The 19,961-nt window shown below is 40.4% G+C and overlaps 1 protein-coding gene across 7 annotated transcripts in view; it reads left to right on the forward strand.

Moving 5' to 3' along the window:
• RBFOX1 (RNA binding fox-1 homolog 1) overlaps positions 1–19,961 on the forward strand; it is a 386,334-nt gene that overhangs the window by 268,532 nt on the left and 97,841 nt on the right. For all 7 annotated transcript variants that reach the window (XM_057748889.1, XM_057748888.1, XM_057748892.1 and 4 more), the window contains exon 7: positions 7,461–7,514. In XM_057748889.1, coding sequence (XP_057604872.1) covers positions 7,461–7,514 — 54 coding nt within the window. The remainder of the gene's footprint in view (positions 1–7,460; positions 7,515–19,961) is intronic.

Below are 19,961 nucleotides of genomic sequence, written 5' to 3' on the forward strand. Positions count from 1 at the left end.
CCCTCAATATAATTGGGCTCTAAGGTGAAAGACCAGAAGAATTATTTATTTTGCTGACCCATTTTCCCATTTCCAACAACCTAAGACATAGCCTTAAATGGTATAGAAAATTTTTGCAACAGACTTTGAATGCCCATTGATGAAATGAAGCAAACCTCTGAGTTATATGTCATGGAGTCTTTCTACTTGGGTAAAATGATAGCTTTGTGACTTGCCAGAATTAGTACACAATGACACCACCCTGACTGTTGGGCACTTTCTTTAATTATGAAGTAGCAACTGTGTATGTGTGTGTGTTTGTGCATGTGTGTGTGTGTTTGTACCACATGTGTTTTCATGCATATGCATAGATGTTCATATCTGCTGCTTATGTGAGAAAATAAAGCAAGGGAAGGCAAATATTATATCTTATGCCATATGTCAGCATATTTGTTTTAAAGAAAGGGTTCATATGTCATACCCAATGACTGAAAATTGGACTTGTTAGCCTTGGAGACACAATTCAAAGCCTATTTATTAATAGCCAACATTTCTGGAACACTGACTATATGGCATTATGTTAAGCATTTAAAATGCACTGGGTTCACATAAAGTCCTATAAAGAAGACATAGTTATTCCTGTGGTTAAGATGTAGAATCTGAGGCTAGAGGAGATGAAGAAACTAGTGAAATCTTTTTCTTTTATTATGAAGTAACAAAATCTTGTGGCCATGCCCGTGTGTTATGACTGCATCACCTTCCCCTGTCATCTTACAGAACTGTGCTCAAGCACCGGCTACAAGAACAAAAAAATTATTAAACGTGCAGCCCCAAATTCCCATCACATGTTGGCATAAACATCCCACATCCCATTCCAGGGAAACATGCATTCTTAGTGTCCAGAAACAAGTCATATGCATCTCTAATCTATGTACCTGAAAGGGGGCACTCAGAGGCTTAACCTGTGGACTGAGTATGGTACCTAAGGGGTGGGCGGGCCGTCAGTAGAACTGACTTAAAAAAAAATGCAAACCCTAACTACGTAAAGACAGTTGGCTTCTATAGAGGAGATGGTAGGGAATTTCGGTATTCAAGAAAAACAGTTCTCAAAGCTTTTTCAATCCTTAATTTATGAGTACCTTTGCTACAAATAAAATTTCCCATAAAATGCAATCCAACATAACTGAAAAGACATGGGGCCCTGTCTGATCCTTAACAAGCATGACTGTGTTAATAGAGGATATCACCGCCACAAAAAGAAAGAAGGAAAGAAAAAAGAAAGTGGTAGCTATGCGAGATGAAGTGTATGTTAATTCGCTGAATTGTGGCAAAAATTTTACAATGTGCGTGTGTATCAAATCAATAAATGGTGCACCTTCAATATAGACAAATTTAGTTATCAATTCTACCTTGATAAAGCTGGGGAGAAAAAGAGTAGTGAGGACCAATTAGATCACATGGAAATGAGAAAATTGATTCATGAGATTCATTCATTAGCTACTTCATTCATTCTCACAAACCATCAAACTTAGGCTTCAGCAAAAGTATACATTACTAGAGTCATGAAATTCCGAGGTCATCTTCAAATGGAAAAATATAACTATCGATGCCAGCATCACATTCGTGCATTCCTTTAGTCATGTCAGTCATCCAACAAAACTTTAAGCAGCTGCAAAGTTTCTGATGATAAAAACGACAGGACCCTAAACACAATAAGAAACATAGCTAGGGAGCTCTGCTGTAGAGGACCATGGTTAATAATATCATGGAGCATGCAGATTCCATTTCCCAGGACATTTGAACTTGGCTATAAAAGAAGACTGTAGAATGACATATAGGGGTCTGGAAACCCTCCCCATCAGAAAGCTCCTCAAAGAGGGAATTGGGTGGGCTACTTCCATATTGCTGATTTTTCTTGAAGACACCTACCCTCAGAGGAAAGTTAGGGTTTACTCTGCTCATTGGAGATCAAATGTGTGCTCTGGAAAACAAGTTGAGAATCAGATTCTCAGGAATTTCTTCAATGTTGGAGAAGCATGGGTGTTGGATATAGCTCTTTTATTTTCTCAGAGATTGTAGGAAGGGTGAAAATTGGATGAAAAGATCCAAAATTATATAGAGGTAGACTTTGCATCAGCTCTGCCTTTCAGAGGCTATTGAAGTGCAGGCAGACTGTTGAGACTCTCCACATAACAGCTTTCCCAAGTGGGATCTGAGAAATGGGACCTACTATAAGGGTATTTGTGATTATTATGGGAGATAAAATACTCAACACAGTGGCAGGGGTACAAAGTGCCCTAAAAATTTAATTACACAATAATCTCAGTAATAAGTAGCCATCTTGTTCCTTTTATGCTGTAGATAGTAAGCTGAGTTTCATGATAGACATACTAGTTTAAGGATCAAATATTCAGATGCCAACAGAGGGTTGCCAGGTCAAATAAATAAGCAAACAGAGAGGGTCTGAGAAACTTGTGGCCATTTTGGACTCTCTTTCATTTTCATACTGGGACAAGCAAAATGTGTCTCTTCTAGAAGAAAATAACAGCACAGGGTAACAAGAAAAGGTTGCTGACCTTTGGCCTCCAAGCCAGGCATGTAACAGGGAGCAGGCAAACTGGTGGATTAAGTGGGTGGTCCCTTGTTACTCCCAGCAAATTGGTCCATAGGGGATTCTTAATCTAAAATTGCCATTTCTGCTCACCTTTGAAGAGAACCAGAAATCCTGTATCTTATATGAAATTTGTGTTAACAATAAATATTTGTATTGCAAAAACAAAAGAAAACAAAAAAGTTACTGAGTGAACCAGATGCAATGTGCAGCTGACTTTTCATTTTGGGCATTGCCTCTTGCACTCTTTCAAATACCAGGTCCCTGGCATCCTTAGTATATGTCTTTAAAAAGCATCGATACGCAGTTTTGGAAACCCCTGTCTGGCATTTAAGGGTGTTTTCTTGAATGTACTTCTTTGATATCCAACTCAGCAAAGCCCTAGAGATGGCATGTGAAGATTTTTTTGGGTGCACATTCAGATCTGTCTTTTAACACCTAATACAGCCGTAGTGAACACTGGGGATCTCAGCAGCATTTTCTACAGAAGGCTGGCAGATGACCTTTGAGAAGCTAAATTTAAGGAGAGGCGCACTGATTTGGATGCAGCCCCTAGAAGCCGGGCCACAGAGGAGTCGGCATCTCTCTAAATAGCTCCTATGTCTGATATGGAGTGAGACCATCACGTGCCTGGTCTCTGCTCCACTGCCTTTTATGGGGGCCCAGGGAGGCTAGGAGTGGTGGGCTTTGTCAACTGTTCCCCCTTTGTTGTAAGCCTCATTGTTCGGTTTAATGTCCTTGATCAAAATCTCTGAATTTGCAAGGCCTGGGGACGTACACAAACTGCCTGAGAAATTAAAACTGGGATCATTTTGTCCATCTTCCTGACAGTGCAGGCTCCTGTCTCCAGCAGGGTGATCCCAAGGGTCCCTTCCAGGTACTAGAAGGAGTCACAGGGACTAGGAGGCCATTTGCATGTGATTTGCATTCACTTACATAAGCCGGCAAGAGCCCTGTTAAGTCTGAGCAGAGGTGATTTTCAAGGGCTGGATTCTTATTGCCTTTCCCTTGAAGACAGTCACCCCTAACAGCGGCCTTTTTTATTAGATGTATATAAGGAAGCAGGTCATTGATGGCAGGAAGGAGATCCTAGTTAAAAAGGAATGAGTCCATTAGAAAAAAAGCTCTTTATTCTTTCAGTTCCTTTAGCATGAAACTAAGTAAATATTTATGGCGTGCAGACTGTTTGCCAAACATGGTTTCAGATGTTGGGAATTCACATTGGACATCAGTCAGTCCCACTCAGTTTACCATCAATTTTAATGAAGGAGAATGGTTATAAAAACAATTAAGAACCAGCAAAGAAAGAAAAAGGATAAATCCAGGCGGTGTTAACCACTGTGCAGAAAACAAAACTGGGAATTGAATCAGGGAACAGCCCTGAGCGTAGGAAAGGGAGAGGCATTAAGCAGCCTGTCCTGGGGAGACATTGGAGACCTAAATAATATCAGGTCAACTTTGAGGACTGGGCAAAGTTCTGCAAGCAGAGCAAGCAGTGGATACAATCCAGAATGATCTAGATTGATCTAGAAGGATCTTGGGTTGTTTTGAAAAGATTAAAAAGGCCAGTGTCACCATAGTTTGAAGAGAAGGGAACAGTGGTACAAAATAAATGGACAGGGGTTAGATGGTGTGGGCTTGTAGGTCAAGGTAAAGAATGTGTGTTCTATGTGTTCCTGCTGCAGCAGGAACTATTGAATTCTGAGCATCAGGATGACATGTCTGATTTACTTTTTAAAAATTGATTTGGCCACTGTGAAAAGAGGAAGGGGAGATGGTGAGAGTTAGGACTTTGTTGCCATGGACATGTCCATCTAAGAAATAGAACTGTCTTGGGCTGAGATGGGGGCACTGATGAGGGAGGGAAGTGGAGACAGTGGAAATATCTTTTCAAAATTTAACCAATAGGATTTTATAATGCGTAGTACAGGGGATATGAGGGATAGGAGGGGATATGAGGGCAAGGGAAGCATTAAGGCATCATTGATCAAGAATTTTGTTTTGAAGAATGAAGTGGATGGAGATGCCATTTGCTAAAGGGGGAAGTCTTGGTGAGGAATCTGCTTCAGGGGAGAAGGGAGATGAGAAGTTGAATTTTCACACCTGTGGTGTGGTTCAAAAACACTTTTTTTCCCCTACAGTGGGAACAGAGCAGCCTTATTTAGGAGAAAGGATGCGTGATGGGAAGAAGGGAAAAGCTGCATGGTGTTCCCATGGCTACCTAAGCAGTCTCTTAATTTTGCTGCTCACAGATCCCAGTTGGCTTCTTGTAGAGGAGACCTTATCAGTTACCTCTCTCAATTAGTACTTGAACATGTGAGATGGCACAGATCTCCTGAGGAGGGAGACTATCATTTTGTTTCTATTATGGTTATATTGAATGGACGTTTTCCTTGGGGAGACTTGGTGAACTGGTAGATCATTGGTAGATAGTTAGATAGTGGCATTAAGTAGCATGCCCAAGAAGACATCAGGTCAGCTTTGTCAAGAGCTGATAGATTGCTCAATCAAAAGATTGATAGATAAGAGAAAGAGAGAGAGAGAGATGATAGAAATGGATGGATGGATGGGTGGATGGATGGATGGATGAACGGATAGTTTAGATAGATACAGATAGATAGATGATAGATAGATAGATGACAGATAAATAGATAGAGTTTTCTTAGCCCAAGGAAATGAGGACGATAAAGGTAGATGAGAGAAATATGATTTCTAGGCAGTCTTTGACACCTCTGAGAAATCTGTTTCTTTGCGAAAAAATGAAAGACCATTGGCATAACTTACAATCTTTGGGAGTCACATCAAAGTTAATGGATAGGTCCACATTCAGTGAATGGGGTGTCCCAGCCTTGTGTGTAAAAGGCCTTATTTAAGGGAGCTAATAAGAATGCATAAAAGAAACAATGGGGTGGAATGAATTGGCGATTCGGATTTCCATGTATACATTCCTAACAAGAAAAAAATGTCAAATTGTACACTTTATGTGCAGTTTATTGTGTGTCAATTATATCTCAACAAAAGTCCTTCAAAAAAAAGAAACAATAGTGTCAAAAAGACCCTGTCTTCACTACCAGTAAAAGGTAGGGGCATAAGCAGGTGTAAGACAGAGAAGAGAGGGAAGAAGTAAAGTAATAAATAAATTAATTATTCACTCAATATGGCTCCATAGAGATTTCTTTCACAAACTCTAGATTTCTGTGAATAACTAGCAAGAGAAAATTAAATATGTCCAGATAACCCGGAAGCTTTATTTGCTACCAGTTTGCTCTATATTCTCTTTGATTCCAAATGACTTAAAATGTGGACATGTCCTCAGAAATTGGGTATTTTCTTTTTTAGGAAGCAGTGAATTTCAGTGGGTCAAATTGAAGTCATTTCCATATTTATAAAGCACATATTCTGAAATGTCTGGGGTAATTTTTATCTTTATACCACTATAGAAATTTCTAAAAGATAAGATGTGTTTAATATAGGAGAGGAAGGTGATGGTCTGGAGTTTCAGAAGCCCCTGGGACAATAGGTCTTAAATTTCGTGTCTTTCTCTGGGTCTAAAAGGGTGGCCAAGATTTTACCATTAATATGCCTCCCAAGTATTCTAAGGATAACTCTTTGGAAAACCCTATCCTTAGATCATCCTGGGGGCTGTATACCAGCTACTTTATTCAAATTGGAACTGAAGGCTTTTAGAAACAAAGCATTCTTGGAAAATTCTAGGAGGTTCTTAGGGGCCAATCTATTACGATATTGCATCTCTGTCTTCCTTAGTGGATTAGTAGACTGTGGTCACCTCTCAGCTGTTCTTATAGACACATCATTTAGACCAGGCAATGGGATGGCACCTCTCCCTCTGGGAAGAGCTCAGACAGTTCTTGTCACAAATACCTTCTCTCACATCACAACTCTCACCGTTGCCTTTTCTCAGGAGCATTTAGTGAAGGACCTTTGGTGTTTGACCTTCAGCCCAAGGTTTCCCACACCTGTCCTTCTCTGTCTTTCAGCAGTTCTATAATGAATGCTCTCATAAAGACTTACCAGCAGGAGCAGGAAGTGATCACCGAATCCTAAAAAAATGATCATCTTTTGAGGTTGTTCCCTAAATAGTGCCCAGTGGGTGTGTAATGCGGGTAGCTTTTCGATTTGCAAATATTCTTGTTTGCTCTTTTCTTGAGTAGAACTTTCTAAAGGGCCAGGATTCATTTTACAGAAAATGCACCATGCAGAACATTTGGACAATTACAGGATTCTGTTAATCCTATATACAGGTTATTTGAAAGTTACATTAGATATCATGCATTGATTGAGAATTTTTATGGTTCTTGAATTCTCTGAAATGTATTCCACACAATCTCTAGTGGATTCATGTCATTTTCTTTGGGATTTACAAAGCACTTTGGAACTCTATAGAGTCTCCGGGTCACAATTAGGAATGACAATTATCAGAATATGTTTCTGCAAAGAATTCTGTTTATACGAGCTTCCAAAACTTTGCGAACTTAAATGCAGAGGGATATGAGGGATTATATAACAGTAATCCGCAAAAGAAGACCAAACAATTCAAACTATTATAAGGGCTCTAGAGAATATGGATATGGGATCAAATCAATTACCACATCATTTTCAAAAGGTTCATCTGTAGCTGGTCAGTAGTTTCCATGCTATTAACTTGTATTGGCAGAGAAACATAAAAGGGCATAAATCTATTTTCCTATATATAGTTTTCAAATATTTTTTAAGCCTGCCCAAACTCTACATCCTTTAAATTTTAAAATTAAAAATGAAGACACCAACACATTTGACTTGTGTTTAGTTTGCAATGATATGAGTTGTTGAATCAAATGTGATGATAACATTTTTATGTATTTGTTTTAAGGCTGGAAATTGAATCCAGTTGTGGGTGCAGTGTACAGTCCCGAATTCTATGCAGGTAAAGATTTTCTCTTTGCATGATGTCTTCTTGGTCTTTTCTAAATGTGCTTTGCCTGCCCATAAAGAATGGGTTTCATAAAATAATCTGAGCCGATAAATTCCTATCCTAGCAAGTTCTGAATGATTTTTTTAAGGCAAAACCAAAAGTGTTTAAAAGCTTTTAAAAAATAAAGGGGAATCACGTACGTTACACTATGGCGTAAGCATGGGGCCACGGCTCCTTGTGACATTTCACATTGATTTTGCCCCAAAAAAAGCATTGAGATTTTGTTCAAGAGCATTTGAACAAATGGAGAGCTGTTCATGCCCGTTTTCTTTCAATGTGCCTGAACGTGTTTTTTAGCCATACGCTTCCATTTGGAGTTGCATTTTTTTCCCCTGGGCAAAGCAGAGAGTTGGCTTAATTATCCCAATAATGTGCCAGTGCATTGGAATTGCAAAGAGAAGGATTATTTAGGGAACTAGAAAAGTTAAGTTGTCCCTCTTTCTCCATTAATCAATTTCCCTTAGCAATTCCCTTTCTCTCTGCTTTGCCTTCAGGGGTATATATCTTTCTCCTCATCCCTTCCCTGCCACCCACCAACTGCCACTCACATCCACTGCCCAGAAAACCTAGTCATCAAATTTGGGGAGAGAGTAATCCTGAAGCAACAGCAGCTGAGAATTTGTGCTCAGCTTAGCCTGTTACTTCTACCTGTTATTTCTCTGCTCATGAACAAAGCTGCATTGAATGCCTGAGAACCTTAGTAGATTTGCCACATGGATATTGAAAAGAAGTCTTGCTTTGATGTGGCCTTTGCTTTTTAATAAGGAGAAATCAATGACCCATTGATCTAGATCCACTCATTTCGTAATCTCTTGATGGTAAGTCACACCCCCTGCTTTGTCTCTTCCGAGATGCCCTACATCAGTCATTCTCCTGAAAGTAAACATTGACCCTAGTGGCTGACAAAGGAACATAGGAAATTCAGACAGCTACTGGAGCACAAAAACCAACTTGATTTTAAAAGATGGTAAACCTGGGAAAGCCCAACATGATAGCTGAAATCTGGATTTTAGGTAGGCAATACTTGTAGTGATTCTTCATGTGTGACTTTTAGTACAAGCCTGGGTTACATCCAGGGATTCTAAGAGTAAAGGAGCGAGTTGTGTTGACTCCTATGGGGAAGGAGAGACCTAGCAATAAGGTTTTCCATGACTATGTGGTGGGATCCACTTCCAGAGAGAACACACAGGGGAGTGAGGAACGTGGGCATTACTCTCAGGCAGCCCAGGATGGAATCCTGGTTTCTTTACTAGCCAGCTGTGTGATTCTAGGCAAGTTGCTTAACCTCTCTGTGCCTCAGCATCTTCATCTGTTACATGTGAGATGATAGGAGTAACAAACTCGCAGGCATTTATAAGAATTACATGGGTTAATATCTGAAGAGTGTGTGGTGCATAGCCAGCACCATATAATTGTTGAGGAAATACAAATAAATCAGTTACTGTTCCACCTCTCTGCCATAAGGGGAAAGTTAACTGAGAGCTGATGCTGTTGAATTCTGAGTGTACCACTAGACGAAATGATTCCCTTCCTAATTCATGAGAGGACTAGTCTTTCAGTGCTCAGTGTATCCATTCCAGGGGCACAGATATTGCTGGAATACACCTCTGTCCAAAGCTTCAAAGAAATGAAATCCCCCGGAAGGGCAAGGAGGAAGTTGGGAAGCAGCTTCTGTGCATCTACAGATGATGCCGGGTGACACGGAGTTACTGGAATAAAGAGGTGGCAGATTCTCTGCGTGTGTGTGTGCACGCGCGCATGCATGCTTTCTCCCACAGAATAATGAGATCAAGAACAGGAAGCAAGAAACCATCCTACGGGGAGGTAGGGGATGAATGTGTGAATTGTAACAGGGAGAGGAAAGTACATCTTTCTGGCCCCTTGCAATATAGTTCCTGGTCACCTTTGGCACAAATAACGAAGAAAACACCAAATAGCTCATTTACAAGTGATTTCAAACCTCTGTACATATATGTGGGTGTTTGAGAGGCCATTCAGACAGAAGAAACAATTCAGAATGACTTATACATACAAGAATAAATGAATCTGCATACCTTTTAGAACATTAGAGCAGCCAGTTGAATGAGCCCTGGGCCCAGCCTCAAAAGTTAGATCATTGGACCATGGGGGAAAAATAAGTTGTAATAAGGGTTACTCTTGACTGAGTACTTTTATGGTCAGGCACTGTTCTAAGCACTTTACCTAAATTAATGAGTTTGAATCCTCATGGCAGTTTTCCAAATGCAGAAACTAAGGTACAAAGTGTTTGCGTCACAGGGCTAAGATGTCACAGCTGGTGAGAAGCCGTCTAGAATTGAAATCAAGAGCCTGTGTTCTTTGCAACCAGGTTACTCTGCTTTATTTTTCATGACTGTTAGAAGTCATCATTCTTATGAAGTGTGCCCTCTGATAGTAGGCAGAGCTGCTACTCTGTCCAAATCAGTCAAATTAGAGTAGTAAGATAATCAGTTCTGATTATTCCAACCTCCACCACGACCGTATGCAGACGTATTAACTGGTTGTATCGGGGAAGCTTTCAGGGTAGCCTGGACAACTAAATAATTATTTCTATGAGCTGCTCCAATAAACTTAAATCTAAAAAAAAAAAAAAAATGGGCACAGAGAAGTAAATGTTACTTGAGAAATCTAAATATTTGTGTTCGGTGTTGCCAGTATCTGGGCTATCCTTGATGATCAGGGGCTTTCTCTTTTTGCCTATATATTTGTCTATGTAAGTAGACAGAGTTCATGATATTCAGAAATGTGGGGAAATCTTGCTGCAGATTCAACACTCCAGAACGATTCCTTTGAAATACTTGAAGGCCCATTAACACTGAGAATCCTGCTAGCTTAAATCTAAAACTTCAGGCACCCGTACCTGTGGAGGGCATATATGCAAAATAGAGCTGTAGAATGTATCCATTTCCATAACCAGGTATAATGCCTCATGTTATCCATTTAAATATCCATGACTAAGAATCTAGGGGGCATTTTAAATTTCCCCAACTATAAAACAGTCTGGATTTATCTTGGAATTTTGAAAGTGCCCCAGAGCCGAAATGAAGACCTTGTCATTGATTTGCTGTGGGTATTTCACAGGTCAGCCCTGTATCTGCCTGAGACAGAGAGCCAGCCTTATTTTATTTGTCATTTCTATATATAAGATTTTGCATTAATGACAAAGATCACAATATTCCCATAGTATAATTATTGATTTTCTGCACCTTACGCAGAATTAACAACCCAGCCTCCAATTGTCTCTCAGACTGAGGCATGAAAACTGCACATATTTTGTAAATTAAAATCAATATTTTCAATTTCTCCTAAAGGTAATTTTCCTAATTTAGTGGACTTTTCCCTAACATTTATTTTCTCTTTAATTATAAAATGGCAGGTTATTGATTTTCGTCTATAACCTCTTGACGCCCTGAGTGCATTTTTATTGCTAACGCAGGGTGGGGGTGGGGAAAGCAGTTACACCTCTTAATGAGGATCTTTAATTACCAGCTGAACAGTATTAATTTGCTTTGATAAATTATGACATGCACTCTCCCTCGCACACATGTTCCAAGGGAAGCATTTAGAAAGCTGTTATGAAAGGTCTTTCAGTGCGGGTGGTTTTTCTGAACTCTCTTCAAGTGATACCTGCAAGAACTCTTTTAAATGCTTATCCAATACCAGCCTCGAGCAGCAGATATACCTAAATCAGCATATTCCATGAACATATGTAAATCTCCTCCAAAGACAAGTGGGTGTTTTCCTATAAAACTAAGCAGCGGCATTGATTATTTTTCCTAAGCCTAATCATCTTCAGGCTCCTTGAGACTTATTCTCATGACAAATGATGGATAAGTCAATAAAAAAATTAAAAATGCCCAGGTGAGTTTCAAAGACTTTAGCCAGCATCTACGGGCATTCCACTTTAGAGTCGAAATAAAACTGAAGGCTTAAATAGAAGTAACATGCCTGCAGATATCTGTTGCCAGTAGCATTTCTCAAGTTATTTAGTGTCATTAGAAATAGGGTTTTTAGGAATCCGGATGAGGAGGCTTCCACAGGGATTCTTAGAGTTTCCCCGTCACTCTAAGTCCCCTTTGCCATCTAATAAAAATGTTTAAAAAAAAAAAGTTGTGTCCTTAAGGGATAATCACGATATCTAGCCAACGAAACTGTTGATTGAAAGCACCTTTCATCTTCATACGTGAGTAAAACAAAATAAAAATAAATAACAGAAGGCTATACACAGTTGTCGACGCGGTGCTGACAAATGGCAAATTCATCCGTTTCTCAGTTGCTGGTAAGATGGCAGCAAAGCTCATGCACGCTGTGTATCATATCTGCCAACTCATTTCTGTGATTAAATATTCCATCAGTGGGGTTGTAAGGCGGCGAGGCTTAACAAGATTCATAAGATGCACCGCTTGAACACACATAACTCACTTCTGTGGATGGGGAGCACCCCGCCGGCAAAGGAAAATTGGAATTGAGTTAAATTACTCCACGAGTCATGATCAATAGGGAAAGGAAAAGATCTCCCAATGCAATGCAGGTCGAAGACAGAGTTAGGTCCCAATGACTAGAAACACACAAAGTCAAAAGGAGAGGCATGCGGAGTCAATCAGCTCGGAAACCTTGAAGATGACAGTGAACACTAGTCTTGGTGACACTATTATTATTAATGGGTGTTGGAGGGGGGAGGAAAGGAAGGGGTCCTGAGTGGATCCTCCTGCTGAAAATAAACATGTCTGGTTTGAGGGGAGTGAAACAAAATGACAGGTACTAAAACAAGGGCATACCTGACTGCAAAGTCACATTTAAAGAGTGGCCAGGTCTTGAAATAAGTAGGTTATCCCTGGGGTTACAGGGAGGATCAGGTAAGATAATGAGTGTAAAAGAACTTCACAGACTGTAAAGCAAGATAAAAATATAAGAGATTAGTGTGATCGCTGAAGTCACCTGGATTGATTGTGTCCACGTCGGCATGAGCCTGGCCTCAGGCCACGTGAATTGATGCCAGCCTAGATGATGGGAAAGTGGATTGAGATCTCAATATAAAGGTTAAAAATGAAGAGGATGGATGTAGCACTCTGTGATTGCGCAGCTTGAAAGGGCAGCTGTATTTGACCTTGGATTACCTGGACAAAGGTATTGGTTTTCTACAGGCTCTTGGCCACTGTGAACCATGATTCATCTAAGAATTGGGTCAGAAGAAGGTAGATGTAGGTCTCCCTTCCCCCCACGTCACTTCGTTGAGTCCGTGACAGTTAAGAGAATGACCTTCAACCACACTTTTGGATGGACTTCTTTCCAATTCCCTTCCTGCAATTTGGATACAATAGCATCTGAAAAAAAGTAAGATTTGTCCAGGACCTGGGATAACCTGACATAAGTTGCTTTTCTTTTATTGGTCACAGTCCTAGACTTTGGATTGAGCTCAGGGTGATTTGCTAAAAGACTGGGTACAAAGCATGCCTGGTTTTGGGTGACTGCCTTAGCATCCTGAAAGAGTATAAGGTGGCTTGGGAAGGTACCTGCCACCACCCCAAGCCCCTCCAAGCAGCAAATGTTCAGGTGCTCCTCGTGACTCTAACGTTCCCCACATCCACCCAGAGGACCAGCCTCGCCTGGACTCAGAGCCATGGCGGTGAGGAGCCGCTCCGTGTGAACAATGACCTTTGGTTCAGTGATGTTTTGTATAATTTACACATCTGCCCGATTCCAATGCAGTGCACTTCAGTGAACTGGAACAGAAGAGTCCAGATTTAAGTCCCCAAGCAAAGGATTTTCAGCCTGGAAATGTTCCACTTCAAGGAGTTTATCTCGTACATCTGTTTACCTTTGCCTCCCCTTTTGGTTGCAATTCACTTTGCTTCTTCCCTCTCCTCCCCACATCTGTCTTATCGGATTTTATTCCATCCCTGCCCACACTTGGCCTTAATTTTTAGCTGCGTCCTTCCCTGTCCCACAGAGGGAATGCAGCTCGGCTTTGATGGAACCCGTGGAGGTCTTTGATCTTCAAACAGGGTCGGCACTCGGTTATGTGCTGAAAACTGCATTTCCTAAATAAATGAGTCCCCATTGTATTGCATGAGAGGGCTATCAAGGAGAGCTCCCCGTCAAAGCAGGAAGTGACAGGGATAGTCCTTGTAAGAGAAGCCCTATCTCTAGGCTGTGGAGGAAGATGAGGTTTGAGTATCTGGCTTTGGATAAATTTCATAGGGAACGTTCTAGGTCGCCCTCATCAACATACCCAGCAGCTCAAAATGTCAGCATCATAAGCCAGCTCTGTGCCTGGCACTGAGCTAAACTCTGCATCTCCTCCAATCCTCATACAAATGTTCAGCATTATCTTCATTACAGAAATTATGAAACCAAGGTTTTGTGGTGAGTTTATCTCATTCCCTAAATCGCAGAACTAGTACGTGAAAAATCTGTATATTATATAAAGGTCTCCTTTTCTAACCTCAAAGCCCATGTTTTTCATCACTTTGCGAGGCAGCTTTCTCAGTAGTAGGTGAGGGCACACCCTCGATGCCTTCCATTCATTAGGCCATAGAATATGACAATTAGAAAGAGTATCTTTACATTTAATATTCTCGGCTGCATGCCCAGCCTCCATGGTGGGATGTACACATATGTTTACAGAGATTGCAACTTGGCAAGATGAGTGTCATTTTCTTCCTTTTGTACATATCGTAGAAATCCAGTGAAGTAGAATTGCCCAAGGTTGCTGACCTCAAAAGTTAAACAGCTGGTTCCAAACCCGTATCTTTGTATATCTTATTCCAAGGTTGATTTTTTTTCCCTGCAAGTTACCTCCCGTATGTTACTGAACACAAGTTCGTGTGCCCGGCACACAGTGAGGCCAAACAATACTGAAACAGAGAAAGGTTTATTGCAGGGCCATGCAAGGAGACAGGTGGCTCATGCCTCCCAAATCCCAACCCCCCAGAAGGGTTTCAGCAAAGCATTTTTGAAGGCGAGGTGAAGGCGGGGCCATGTTAGTTGTGCAGGAATCCCTTGTTCCTGTAGGTCAGGTCATGTTCCTGTAAACTTCCAACAAAACAAATGTTATTCTCTGTTCTGCAACTTTTTATCTCTATATGAATGGAAAAGTGTTATACTTTTAAAGGTCAGAGCCTTGAGAATAGGCTATCCTCTATATTTCAGGCTATAGGCAACATTCTTAACTCTAAGTCATAGCAACAGAATACGAAGATGAAAGACAAAGAAACACATCCAATATGGAGTCAGATTTGTTCTTCCCTATTAGACATACCTGCTTTAGTTAATCTAGTATCTTGGATTCGTGGTTCTTAACTGGGAGTGATTTTTTGCCTCCTAAGGGAATTGGGCAATTTCTGGAGACAATTTTCCCTGTCACATCTGGGCGGAGGGTTGTTCACTATCCGCATCTTGTAAGTGAGGGCTGCGGATGCTGCAGAATATCCTACAATACCCAGGACAGCCCCCACCACAAAGAATGATCTAAAATATGGATAGTGCTGAGGTTGAGAAACCCTGTCCTGATAGCAGCACATGACTCAAAATCTCACATATGCACCAAATATCTTAGTAATTCTCATGCCCTACCAAGGGCTACTGCTACAGATGTCCAAGCAGCTGTAGTTATTGATGGCAACTAAGGAATGAAAGAGATGTTTGCCCAAATGTTTCCTCTCCTGAACATTCCTTTGCAATTTTTGACTCCAGAAGGAAAAAGCATAAAGTTTGATTTTATGCCACAGAGCTGGCTCTATGATTGGCTAGACATACTCACAGGACTTGGAAAGGCTGTTAGACTCACAATTCCAATTTATTACAACAAAAGGCTACAAATTGAAAACTGGCAAAGGGAAAGAGCACATGGGAGGAAGCCCAGAAGAAACCGGGTGGGAGCTCTTGGGTGTGCTCTCCCTGTGGAGTCACAAGAAGTACTTCGTTTTCCCAGCAAAGATGTGTGACAGCACATTCAAAGTGTGGCTGGTCAGGGAAGCTCGCCTGAGCCTTGGTGTCAAGGATTTTTTGGGGGGAGTTGGTCACGTAGACATGGAGCACCCGTGAATGACCTCAACTACTCAAACCTTAGCCCAAAGAGCAAAAATAAGCATTCACCATAATTCACTTAAATGATCTTATCAAAATGGTACTGTGTGGCCCAAGGCCACAGGCATCCAAAAACAGTCTGATCAAGTAGAATAAATACTCCACGGGCTCAGAATTCATCTCCCAGGAGCTGACTTGTCCTATAGGCAAGCCTTTGGGGAGGATGTGCAAGGTGTGAACAGCCCAGACCTGCTGATTAACCCTTTCCTGCTACCCCCCCCAAAAAAAAACAGAAAAGAAAATGGAGGTGACAAGCTCAGAATATATCACAACAATGATAATGATGGAAGTGGTGAGGATGAGGAGGAAGATATAAGACAAGACACGACTGTGTTTGCTTATTCTAGGAGAAAAGATGAAGCTGAATCTAGTTATGAAAGAGGATCACATGTATGACTTTTTTGCTGAGAGCAGGGGCCTGCAGATGTTTTCAGTAAAGGCCCAGTTAGTCAATACTCTTGGCTTTATAAGCCATGTAGTCTCTGCCACAGCTACTCAGCTCTGCCCTTGTAGTGCAAACATAGCCATAGGTAATACATAAAGGAATGTGCATAGCTGCGTTCCAATAAAACTTTATTTAGAAACACGGACATTTACATTTCATGTAATTTTCATGTGTCGTGAAATAGTCATCTTCCTGTCTCCACCGCCCAACTATATAAAACTGTGAAAACCTTGGCCACTACTTTGCTGACCCTGGCTGGAGATTCTAGATTTAATACACACAAAGCTTATGCTCTGGGGAGGTGTTTTGTTTTGGGTTTTGTTTTTTTAGCATTGCACTTCGGTAGCAATTACACGATACTGCGTGAACCCATAAGGTTAGCTGGCAGTCACTCAGTTGCATGATGTGCATCCAGGAAGGGCCAAAGAGAGAGGCTGTGTATAAATTCACACATACCACTGGCTTCCGTTAATCCATCCTTTAGCTCAGAGTTACAGCACTGAGGGCCTGGGAAGTTCCAGGCACTGTGGTAGGCACTGGGCTAGCAGACTGTCCCTCCAAAATTTGACAGGGAAGTAAAGGTTGCAGAGAAATAAACTCAGGGTATAATAAATGATGATACTTCCTGGAGCACTGGAAAATAAGCGCTCTCTCTGCATTAAAAGGAGTGCCATACATTGGGTCTGGAAGGATAAGTAAGAGTTTTCCAGGAAAGATGGCAGAGAGAAGATCATTGGAGGGGTAAGTAAGGAGGAGTTTGGTAGCATCCAAAGGAATTTCTCCACCTTATCTTAGAATCCATTGAGAAAAGTTAAAACAGGAACAAAAATAAATACAAGTACTTGATGTTCATCTGAGATGGGAATTTCTGAGGCAAAATCAGTTTTCTCCAAAGACTGAGAAATATTGACTGCAATCAGAGAGGCCCCTCTAGAGGAATGTTGCAAAAGACCTGATAATACCATAGAAAGGAATCTGGATTCTGGAATTTATCCCTTGAGAGACTGACAACCATTGAAAACTCTGACTAAGAAAATGAAATAATAAAAACATAAAATAAGAACACGTAGTAATGAGTTAGGACCCAGATCTACATTCAAAACAAATGGGAGTCTTATCATGAGCATTATATGTGGGTGAAGCCCTGAAAGACTGAAAGATGGAAGACCGCTTCCGCGACTGGTCATCCATCCCAGACCCCAGGATTACCAAATAGTGCCCAACAGCCAAAGCTATTATAGAACGTGTCTCCCGGTTTTGGCCAAATCTTTCTTAGGAAAGCAAATTACCAGAGATTTTTAAAATGAGGTGGGTTCATTTTTCTCTTTATGTTTTAACTTGAGTTGCCATTCTATCACAAACCATTTCGTTATGAAGATTTTTTTGCTTTCCACTCAGCGTTCTTTTCAAAATTTATGGTTCCCTGTTATTAGCCCAGCCAATTAAGTTGTTGTGTAAATAAAGACAAATTGGCCAAATAGTGTTTAGCAAACTTTATGTTAATGATATGTAGATACTTCTTCTCCAAGTATAAAACAAAGCTGTCCCCCCATCCCCTGCTTTTTTTTTAAAAGTAGTGTTGAAGAACCAACACACAAATGGCAAAATTCTACTTAGATTAACTATATTGATGACAGTTAATGCATTTCCAGAACTTCTATGGAACTGTTACAACCCATTACAGTCAAAATATTGGTTTATGAGAAATTAATAAAGCCAATGGAAAGTGGAATCCAGCATCTGCATTAGCTATTAACACCAAAAGAATCAGCCAGAATTAATTATGCTGTGTGCTACATTCTAATGAGTTTTTCATTAAACTGTATACCATTATGGAAACTAAACAAGGATTATTCAAAGAATAATGCCAACGGCTGTTATTTTTTTGAGAGATTAAATTAGTTAATGGGTTATACATTTAAATCTGACGCAAAGGTTAATCGATGTACATTCATCATTGTATTCAACTCAGTATCATTTTAAAAACATGAACACCCTGATATCACTGATATTTCCTCCGGAAAAAATATGAATCTATTTGTATGTTTCTAGTGTTTATTTGATATACATGTGGTATTTTAAACACTGAAACCCTCTATATTAGTTCTCTGTCATTTTCGAGAACAATTTTCACCAGGTGAAATAGTCTACTTGCTTTCAGCCCATGGGGGTGTGTGTGTGTGTATGTGATGTGGGAGGCATATTTAAATAAATGTATCTGATTACTCTTTGAGAAATTAAAAGTTGAAATATAGTATTTTTTACTCTCACAAAAAGAATGAGGTCAGGATTTTAAACTTAGTCTGAAATAAGAAGGAAACAAGATAAATCGCTACAGCCATCCCACAAATATACCCAGTTCCTCCTAAAATCCAGTTTTGAAATAGTAAGTGAAATATAAGAGGGGGCCACTAGGGAGAGATATCTAGAAGGCTATTTGGGCTTTTGTAGGATCGTAGAGGCTCTTGCCCCTGGAAGATGAGAGGCAGAGAAGGAAGAGGCCCATCTAGGTTCTTTGCAGAGACTTGTAAACTCCACTGTTTTCAGCCAAAGCACAATTTATAATTTGTTTTTTCTCCAGAGCAGAGATTGCACACTAAACTATCTTTAGGAGGAGGCTGTGAGATAAGTAAGTGAAATGTGCAAATTGGAGGGGACGTGTCTCAATTATAGAGGTAGCTTCTTCCCATCACTCTGAGTCGCCTTGCCAGGCAGGAACACTAGCCCAGACCTGTGAGAACCCATTTCTTGATTCCTCAAGAGAAGCCAGACATCTGTCCTATAACATTAAAACTCCCAAATTTAAATGTTTTGCAGTTATTTCCCAATTGTAAGACGTTTTCCATTAATTCTATTATATTTAGCATTATGTTGGTGGCCAATCAAAACAGCACAGTAGTTATCAATTTGCTACTCCATTCTTAAAAAAAAAGGGAGAGAGAACAAAATAAATCTCCAACGGGCCATAGTTTGAGATTCCAAATAATAATTACTGTTTCCATTATTATTATTACTGAGATCACTTACTGATTATTTACTATTTGCCAAACACTTTCATGAATAGTTCTAATCCTTACAACAATACTCGATGAAATAGATAGTTTTGTACCTATTTTACAGATATGAAACCTGAGGCTTAGGGGTGGTAAATGACAAGTCAAATGAACTTACAGTCAGTGAGACTGGAAAACAAAACTAAGCTTAAAAGTTTCCAAAGCCCATGCCCTTCCAGCTACACTATCCAAGCTTAAGCGTTCACTATTTCTCCTCTGTGTTTCCTTCCTCCATATCTTATTTCTATCTTGCAAGTGGGATTTTCTTATCTACAGAAGATACATCCTGCCCAGAGGCTTCCTTGTTTGGATTTAAAACCCTAGCACAGATATTCTTAAAGGAGATAGGACCTTCTAGCTAACATCAGGTGTTTTCAGACAGAAGACTGCAGAATCTTTAGACATGGTTTTGTTGGAATGGTGTTGGTGGATATTTACCACTCCAAGGGTGGAGAGCATATTTCATCGACTCAGGACCAAGTATCACCACTGATAAGCTTCATGAGAGAGTCTGAGCTTTGGGAGTCATGCAAAGTTGGCTCAGATTTCAGTCTTATCTCATATTTTTCTCTCTCTCAGCCTTAGTTTCCTTGTGGATTTAATGAGAAAAAAAGTTATAGTGCTTCTGGTACATACTTGGTCCAGGACCAGAAGCTCAGTGGCATCTTAACTGTCAGTCTTATTAATATCACCTGTACTTAAGATTGCCTATATGGTCCCTATATAAGCATTTTACTGTTATTGGCAGCCTGGAATCCCCTGGGAGCTTATAAGAAATGTAGACTTTCAGACCCT

Source organism: Hippopotamus amphibius, chromosome 9 (genome assembly GCF_030028045.1).
Source record: "Hippopotamus amphibius kiboko isolate mHipAmp2 chromosome 9, mHipAmp2.hap2, whole genome shotgun sequence".
Taxonomy (NCBI): Eukaryota; Metazoa; Chordata; class Mammalia; order Artiodactyla; family Hippopotamidae; genus Hippopotamus; species Hippopotamus amphibius.